The 9,703-nt window shown below is 33.5% G+C and overlaps 1 protein-coding gene across 1 annotated transcript; it reads left to right on the plus strand.

Moving 5' to 3' along the window:
* Positions 1-1,878: 1,878 nt before the first annotated feature.
* Positions 1,879-5,427, plus strand: LOC123655704 (WW domain-binding protein 4). Its single transcript, XM_045591458.1, has 7 exons — positions 1,879-1,909; positions 1,989-2,061; positions 2,150-2,341; positions 2,507-2,654; positions 3,999-4,098; positions 4,704-4,874; positions 5,219-5,427. Coding segments are annotated over exons 1-7 (876 nt in total). The 5' UTR covers positions 1,879-1,907; the 3' UTR covers positions 5,409-5,427.
* Positions 5,428-9,703: the final 4,276 nt, after the last annotated feature.

A 9,703-nucleotide genomic window follows, 5' to 3' on the forward strand; every position in this document is an offset into this window, starting at 1 on the left:
CGTACTTTCGACCACAGACAATATAGTAAATTGTAAGTTTATAAGTTAAGTTAGTTAGTTACTTAGTCTTTATTTATAGTAAAGTGCTAGAGTAAAGTGACACAAAGAGCAAAGCCATAGACGAAAGTAAATTTCATTTTATGTTCAAATATTTAACGATACCATATTGCTAAAATTATTTCAAAACCTTATAATATATTGAATACTTTTGCTAAGAATTAGTAGAGGTACAGAATTACGAAAAAAAAACAAATTCATCGAGTATCTTTATAAAACAACAAATTATTTATATTTCGTTTATGTAAAACTAGCGACCCGCTCCGGCTTCGCACGGGTATAAAATATAATTAAAGCCTATGTCATTAACTGAAAAATGATTAAAATCGATCCAGTAGTTTTGATTTATTCATTACTGCCCGTGGCCCGCACGCGTTAACTTAGAGTAAAAGCCGGCCGGAACCGCCGCAAACGCTACGTACCGCGATTTTTAAATCTGTAATATCTTCGAAAATATTCATTTAAATCATATGCTGTAGAGGGCCATATAGATCTATATTAAATAAAATATATATTTAAGGTATTTAATTGGATAAGGATTAATGCTGTATTGGTTAAAATCGCTTCGAAAATTAGCCATTATTTGTCGTAAAAAGTAAATGACAAAAAAATGTTATTGTGGGATATCCATAAGAGATAGGTATATACCATCGCGGAGTTTTCTGTAGACCTTTTCAATGTGTACAATACTTAGTACATTATTTTGATAAATCTCGTAGGGTTCAGCCTGCGTTTGCAATTTAAGCAAAAAAAAAATAATAATTATTTACGACATAACATTAGAAAACTCAAAAATAACAGTATTTCTCCACTATATAATGGATGTTATTATACATATAAACCTTCCTCTTGAATCAATCTATCTATTAAAAAGAACCGCATCAAAATCCGTTGCGTAGTTTTAAATATTTAAGCGTACATACATGTGCAGGGACAGAGAAAGCGACTTTGTTTTATACTATGTAGTGATGATCAGTAAAAAAGACCTCATAAATAAAATTTACAACACAATAGGCCTGTGTCTAGAAAACTAAAAGTCGACCCTAGTTACCATGCCGTAACACAAGAATTCGACTTACGAACGAAGAATGGATAGAATATGGGAACAATATAAGCGACTCAGCAATTTGATTGATTTACAATTTAATTATTAGAGTATATTTTAAATTAGTCTTGTATCAACAATAACAGTCTTGTGACAGCTATGTTTATTTTTGTCTTATTGTAATTTCATTTTATATTTTGAATAAATAATTATTGTGAAATTAAATAAAATTGTTTTTAAAAACACTTTCACACACACTCTCTCTAACATCTAAACAAAAGGACTAATAACATTGTTCTCCACGAAGCTCTCATTGGCTAATCCTAAGTCTCATCTTAAAGTCTCACAGGATTTCCCTGTGAACTACAGTAAACTTTTACACCATTGCTATGTGCTACACTTACTTAAATATGGGATAGCGTTAAAAATGTTCAGGGTGAAATTGATATTCAGAAATATTCATAATATAAAATAAAACCTTTATAATTACAGTTAACACTTTACCATAAAATATTAACAAATCGCTTTCGATATATCGATATTTGTTGCCCTTCCCTTGCCACTACAAGAATTGTATAGAAAAACGCCGTGGGCACTGGGCTGTGCTCACTTTCCTATATATAATAAAGTACTCTGTGGTGCTCACAGAAGTCACAGAACATATATACCTGTGCTGTACTGTAGCTACCTATTTAATTTTCTATTTATTATTGTTATTTGTTATCGTCAATTATTATGTTTAACATATTATAATCGATAAATTTGTTAAATTTACGAAAATACGTAAAATAAAAGCGAATTTAAAATGTAAGTAATCCTATCGTATAATTTTATTTCATTAGTATTTGATGCTCTAAATTTTATTATTATTATTTTTTTATTTTAGGACTACATACTGGAAGTCGCAAGATCGCAAATATTGTGAATTTTGTAAATGTTGGTTTGCAGACAATAAAGTTGTACGTTTTTATATTTCTGAACAATTTATATCATAACCTAATAAAAAGAAATACCTTATAATTATTATACAATGAATTCAACTTTCAGTCAATTTCATTTCATGAAAATGGCAAAAAGCACAAAGAAAATGTCAAAAAACACATAAATCAATTAAGTAAAAGAAGTGCTAAGGAATTCAAGCAGAAGGAGAAAATTGAGAATGACATAAAAAAGATGGAAGCAGCAGCAATGACTGCTTATTTGAAAGATATACAAAATAATGCCGACCTGACTTCGCAGGTAAGTATTATTATTATTTATAAATTATGTTATATCCACATATATTTATAAGATAGATGGTTATAACTAGAAATTTGAGAAATATGCGTGGTTTTACATAGTAATATTAAATATTTGTTGTAATTACGTTATCAACACTCATTTTATATGTTATATATTTTACAGAGTATCAATGAAATGTTAGAAGTAAGTGGAAACACCAGCAAAGATATCATAGTACCAAGTAGCAGTAGTAAGAAAGATGTTCCCGTTTGGAAAGAAGTTAAAAATGAAGAAAACGATAGTACATACTTCTGGAATATGGAGACTAATGGTAAACTTTATATACATTAAACTCTTTTGTTCACTTTACTTATTTTTTTACTTATTTTAAATATTTAAGTTTTGAAAACTATATCTAATAAGAAATATACTGTAAATGCTTTTAACTGATAAGATTTATTTATTTATTGCCATAAATATACGACCAATACAGGTTTATTAACTAGTGCGACAGTACATACTAAAATATTTTAACCAAAACAACCACTAACCATAGCATATAATAAATAAAGCAGCCCTTGTGAATTCATTCAGAATACAACAGAATATCCATCCTTTTATCCTTCCTATCGGTCCATCCTTCTCCTACATAGCGAAAGAGGCCTATGTCCAAAAAGCAAAAAGCAGTGGAATATTACAGGCTGAAGAGAGAAAATTTCAAAAACAAAAGTTTGTGTGATAACACTTACCACTAAACATGTCCAATTAGAAAAAAATCTTTTTTATGTCATATTTTATAACCAGGGATGTTATAGATCAGGGATGTCAAACTCAATTTTGCAGAGGGTCATATATTAAATATAGAATGTGTAGGTGGGCCAGATTCAAATTTAAAAAATTTACTGAATTATTATAACATTTTATTTATTTAAATGATTCATGATTCTTCTTTTTCACATTACGATCACAGGTCGTATTGATACTTTGATATCCCTGTTATAGATAGTTAATTTTAGATACCGTTACAAGTCATGTACATTATATACAGCTCTATGTAAAATTCCTTCAATTTTCAAATTCCATTCATTTTAGTTTTGACTGATAATTTGTGATTAAGTCATGTACATAATATAGAGCTCTATGTAAAATTCCTTCAATTTTCAAATTCCATTCATTTCAGTGACTGATAATTTGTGATTAAGTGATTGAAATAAAAATGGAATAGCTTGTACTTTTGGTTTTACCTGACAAACAAAAGTAACAAAACATGTTTTATTTTGACTTTCTGACTATGCGAAATTATCTAAAACTTTTATATTTGTTACGGTAATGGGTAGATTTTTATTTCAAACTAGCTGACCTAACAGACGTTGCCCTATCTTGCAAACTGTCAAGCATTTTTTCCGATTTTCTGTGAATATTCTAAATTTTTTTTCCATAAAAACCCTCATTGAATTATTAAAAAAAAAACTTAAACTATTCTCGACTTGCTAAGCGCAACACATTTAACGATTCATTTTTATTTTTCTAGATATTCCAAATTTTTGGTTACAGTTATCAAGCTCCATAATATCCCTATTGCAGCACACACTGAATATTTTAGATATATTTTTTTTTTATATTGTACACTACAGATTATTAGATAACTAAATATATAATATTCTTTATGTTTCAGAGACAACCTGGGATCCACCTGACAATTACGTGTCTTTGGCGCAGCAAGAGCAAAAGAAACTAAATGATAAAGAAGAACAAAAAAGACAAAAAAAATTAAAGTAAAGAATTTTAAATTATTTTATTAATAAAGAAAAATGTCATATTTGTCATTAATAAAAAATTTACATTCATCATATTACACTCGCGTGCAACTGAATCAACTCAAGCCGTACATTGGTATATAAGTTTGATTTTTCGGAAAATGGCTTATCCGATTTTCTTGTTTTTTTGCGGCGATTCAGTTGCACGCGAGTGTATAAAGTTTAATAATTGTTCGATTCAATCTTGTATTATACCTTTGAAAAGTGTAAAAAACAATAAATATATGTCCAAAACTTTTAGATATCACTACATAGTATAAAACAAAGTCGCTTTGTCTGACCCTATATATGCTTAAATCTTTAAAACTACACAACGGATTTTGATGCGGTTTTTTTAATAGAGTGATTGAAGAGTAAGGTTTATATGTATAATACATGCATAATATAGTAGAGGAATACTGGTAGTTTTTGCAACCGTGCGAAGTCGGGGCGGGTCGCTAGTCTGTAATAAACATATCCTTATTATTAGAATTAGAGCAATTAATCACTTCAAAATAAATGATTTTTGAAAAAAAAAATCTGCACTAGAAGGCTAAAGTAAATTACTATTTTTATATTTTTAGAAAACAGAAACTAAAAGATGCTGCCATGGAAGTAAAAGCTCATATGACAAGAGAAAGCATGAGAGAGTTAGCAGTTGACAAGGACAAGCCTCCCCCCACTTCCAACATACCTTTATTTGGACCTGTTACTGCGAGCAAACCCTATGGGTCTTGGAAACCTGTTGTGAAAGAGTAAGTCATTTTTACATGTAATGAAATAGTAGTAGAAGTACTTCCCCAGTTAGACAGTTTCAAATATTAAACAAGATATTTCTTGACCAATAATTTGTATGGCTTTGAGGAGTATATAGTAGTTTTTATTTTTTTTTTATAGTAGTTTTTATAGTAAAAAATTTTGGGCATTATTCAATTTGAACCAATTTGTAGGACAATTAGTATCAACTGTCACAGCTAAATTTGAAAGTAATAAAGAAATCTAATTTGGGTTTAATTTTTGGTATACTGTTACAATATCTTACATTTTACTGGCCGAGTTACCAAAGTATTTTATAAGCACCTATGTATTTTATTTTTAGACCAGAGCAAAAAATCGACTTACAATTACCAAAATCAAAGAAAGAAGTAATACCTCCACCTGTTGTTGTGGAGCCAGAAACAGTACAGTTTAAGGAAAAGCGGATCGAATCACTTGGAGAGGGGCCAGTTGAATTTAAGAAGAGAAAATTAAACAAAAGAAATATAAGACAAAAGTTAGATGATGATTAATAAAATATTTTTTAAGGAAGTATATCTCTTATTTTAGACTTGGTATGATTGGTACTTAAGAGTGATATTATTCACTAGTAGTATAGTCCGCCTGGTGGTAAGCAGTTGAGCTATGGACATAAGTCCATAGCAACACGAGAACTATTGCGTGTAGCGTATAGCGTGTTACCAACCCTACTCCCGATCTTCCCAAAGGAATCTGGCTACATTACTCACACCAGAAACTCATCACCACTTGAGAGCAATATTTTTCCTCATCCGTAAGGTGTGCCGAGAGATGAACACTGACAAAGAGACTAGACTAGTCCACAGGTTCATAGTCGCTCAATGTGCAATGGAACTATGCTAGGCTACGGTTGGGTCTCTCTTAAAGATAGGATCAGAAATTAGACAATCCGCGAGAAAAAAAAACCGACATAGCCTGTAGAATAAGCAAGTTGAAGCGACAGTGGGCTGGACACCTGTATCGCAGGACCGGCTGGGTGAGGACGGTGGCAAATCGAGAAGCTTGGCGTGAACTTGGGGAGGCCTACGTCCTGCAGTGGAGTGCGATAGGCTGACGTGATGATCCGTAAGGTTGACAATATACATACCAAATTAGATTCTTTAAAATTTTGATTTTGAGAAAATATATTATTATCTGCTATGCTTAAATAGTAAGTTTGACGCCTGAAATTATTTTGTAAGATTCTATTTACTAATATTTCATAAATACTAGCTTTTACCATACGGTATGATGTCACTGGTTTGGTGTATATGACGGTTGTCTATCGGCAGATACTCAATAATATCACATGAAATCATAAGTTGCATTTGACCAATTTACAGATATTGATTGATAAAGAAATAAAAAAATTATAATACTAGTTAGTGCATATAGGGCCTAGCTCTGCCCAAGCAGATCGTATAGGTATAAAATTACGACAGTCTAAATCATAGAAAAAAACCGGCCAAGTGCGAGTCGGACACGCGCAACGAGGGTTTCGTACAAACAAAATTTTTAAAAATATTTTTATCATTTGACTACCTGTGCCCGCGTGGAATCTAAAAAAAGTTATTGTTCAATTTGCAGAGTTATAAAATAAATTTCAAAAATAAAAGTAGCCTAAGTTATTCCTTATTACATTAGATATCTGCCAGTGAAAGCCCCCGTCAAAATCGGCCCAGCCGTCTCAGAGATTAGCCGGAACAAACAGACAGACAGACAGACAAATATTGTAAAAAAAAAAATAATATTTTGGTATATGTACCGTGTATACATCCATATGCATTCGGTAAAAAGCGGTTATTTTAATGTTACGAACAGACACTCCAATTTTATCTATATGTATAGTTGTAACTAAAAAATTACGCTTTTCGCAATTTGTCCTTTATCTGTGCTCTAAGACTTTGCTCTATACCAAATTTCAAGACGCTGAGTTCATGGGAAGTACCTGTAGGTTTTGATTCTCTTGCGAGTGTCGAAAATTTAAAGCATAAACGGCTGTATCTTTTGATTGTGTTGGCTTAGAAGTTTGATTTTTTCACAGTCCCAAGGCAAAGTAGACCTGAGTATTTGATATGAATTTCAGCTTGATACCTCCACACGTTCCTGAGAAAAAGAGTCTTGACAGACAGACGGACAACAAAGTGGTCTTATAGGGGTTCCGTTTTTTTCCTTTTGAGGTACGAAACCCTAAAAAGGTTTACATTTCATTTCCTATATTGTCTATATATATATATATATATATATATATATATATATATATATATATATATATATTGTCTATATATATATACTAGCTGACCCCGTAAACGTTGTTTTGTCATATATGTTATAAGCTCTCTTAAGAGGAAAGGGTACCGAAGAGACTTTTCAAAAATAGGTATTTGAATAAAATGTTTCTGTCGCGCTGCATGCCGCTACCGCGCCCCGCGCCATCTCCGCCCCGTTTTTTCTATGTGTGACTGTCGTTTTGTTAGTGTGCGTGCGCCGGCTATTCAGCTATTAATTGTTGACGATATTTTAGTATTCGCATCTTTCGTTTGTGATTGACTACGAGTACATATAGCGCATAGTGCTATTTTTCTGAATTTGGCTTGTTTTATTGAATTTGTTCTACATCGTATTGCTGTGACTCGGCTTACTATTATTGAATTTCGTAAACTACTTATTATTTATGTTTTATTATTTTGAATTGGATACTCTTTGTGACTTGATACATGTCTATATTTTTGTGGGTAATTATCGAAATACTTAGGTACTTTATTTATGAATTAGGTATGTAATTACATGGTTGAGGTGTGTGTAAGAATGGGTAATGAAATAGTATAAGTGTAAGTATAGTATATATATGTAATATAGTACATACACAGTATAAAATGTTTGCCTTAGTACCTATATAATTTGTAATGTCTCATGTTTGTCGCAGTTATTAATACATGGGTATAGGTTATATATATTAATTAACATATAATTGCGGCGATATAACAATGGTTAAAAATAATATTATAAATAAAAAAAAACAAGAAAAGCCGCCTGCGTGAAGAACAACTATTAGAAAGTCAATTGAAAAAGCTGGAACAAGATAAAAATTCAATAATTACACAAAGATAGCTAAATAAATTACACCAATTTCAAACATTATGTACTGTACACTTACAAAAATCATGAAGGCGATTTTTTCAATTATTATTTTGTTTATGTTTTTTTTAGTTAGGCAAATTACGTAATCGATTGAATTTTTTTAAAGAGTGGTTGATTAACATGACATAACATAACAATACACTTTATTGAACACCAACAGAAAATAATAATACGTATCAGATTGATTTTTAACCGACTTCCAAAAAAGGACACACACACACTTCAGCCTATCGCAGTCCACTGCTGGACATAGGCCTCCCCAAGTTCGCGCCACACATCCCGGTCTTCCGCAATCCTCATCCAGCCTACACCGGCAATCTTACGTAGATCGTCGGTCCAACGGGCCGGAGGACGTCCCACACTGCGTTTGCCAAGACGCGGTCTCCACTCTAGGACCCGTCTACTCCAACGGCCATCGGTCCTGCGACACAGATGACCAGCCCACTGCCACTTCAACTTGCTAATTCTGTGGGCTATGTCGGTTACCTTCGTTCTCTCGCGGATAGTCTCATTTCTAATCCTGTCTTTGAGAGAGACCCCAAGCATAGCCCGTTCCATTGCACGTTGAGCGACTTTAAACTTGTGGACCAGTCCCTTGGTCAGTGTCCACGTCTCGGCTCCGTATGTTAACACAGGCAGGACGCATTGCTCGAAAACTTTTGTCTTCAAGCATTGCGGAATCTTCGAAGTGAAGACTCGACGGAGTCTGCCAAACGCCGCCCAGCCCAACCGAATCCTCCTATCGGCCTCCTTCTCGAAGTTGTTGCGGCCTAGTTGGATAGTATGGCCTAGGTAAATATAATCCTGAACAACTTCGAGAAGGGTACCATCGACCGATACCGGTATCGGTATGACTTGGTTGTTAAACATAACTTTCGTCTTATCCAAGTTCATACAGAGACCGACACGTCGGGAGGACTCGTTTAGGCCGGCCAACATTTGGCCTAACTCATCCAGCGTCTCCGCAAAGATGACAATATCGTCGGCGAAACGAAGGTGAGAGATGAATTCACCGTTGACGTTGATGCCCCGTTCCCCCCAATCCAAGGTCTTAAAAACATCCTCTAGCGCAGTGGTAAACAGTTTCGGTGATATTACATCCCCCTGTCTTACCCCGCGCCGGAGGGAAATAGGTCTTGTTCTTTGGTCATTGACATGAACGGTAATCGTCGCCGCGTCGTACATAGATTTTAGTACCTCGATATATCGCCAGTCGATATGACATCTCTGCAGAGAGTCCAGGACAGCCCAGGTCTCGACGGAGTCGAAGGCTTTCTCGTAGTCCACAAATGCCATACACAGCGGTCGATTATATTCTTCCGTCTTTTGGATAATCTGCCGAACAGTATGGATGTGGTCCACGGTGCTGTAGCCATTTCGAAACCCAGCCAAAAAAGGAGGAGGTTCTTAATTCGACTGTATTTTTCTTTTTTTTGTATATATGTTACTTCAGAACTTTTGACTGGGTGGACCGAGTTCGACTTGTACGCAAAGGAAAAAAAGCCGACTTCAACTACATCGACATGTAATACAACAAAGGTAGACGAAAATATAGTCAAGTAAATACGCGTTATTAAAGATTACTCAAAAATTTGTTATCAGATCTCGATGAAATTTAAATATGACTACACGATAAAAATCAGCTTTCGATTAAATTAAAAATCATCAA

Source organism: Melitaea cinxia, chromosome 8 (genome assembly GCF_905220565.1).
Source record: "Melitaea cinxia chromosome 8, ilMelCinx1.1, whole genome shotgun sequence".
Taxonomy (NCBI): domain Eukaryota; kingdom Metazoa; phylum Arthropoda; class Insecta; order Lepidoptera; family Nymphalidae; genus Melitaea; species Melitaea cinxia.

What these genes read in the sequence shown, in the direction of transcription:
- LOC123655704 (XM_045591458.1), top strand. An exon ending in GGTTTGCAGACAATAAAGTT is followed by an intron (nt 2,062 to 2,149) that starts GTACGTTTTTAT and finishes TTCAACTTTCAG; the next exon opens with TCAATTTCATTTCATGAAAA. An exon ending in TGGAAACCTGTTGTGAAAGA is followed by an intron (nt 4,875 to 5,218) that starts GTAAGTCATTTT and finishes TTTTATTTTTAG; the next exon opens with ACCAGAGCAAAAAATCGACT.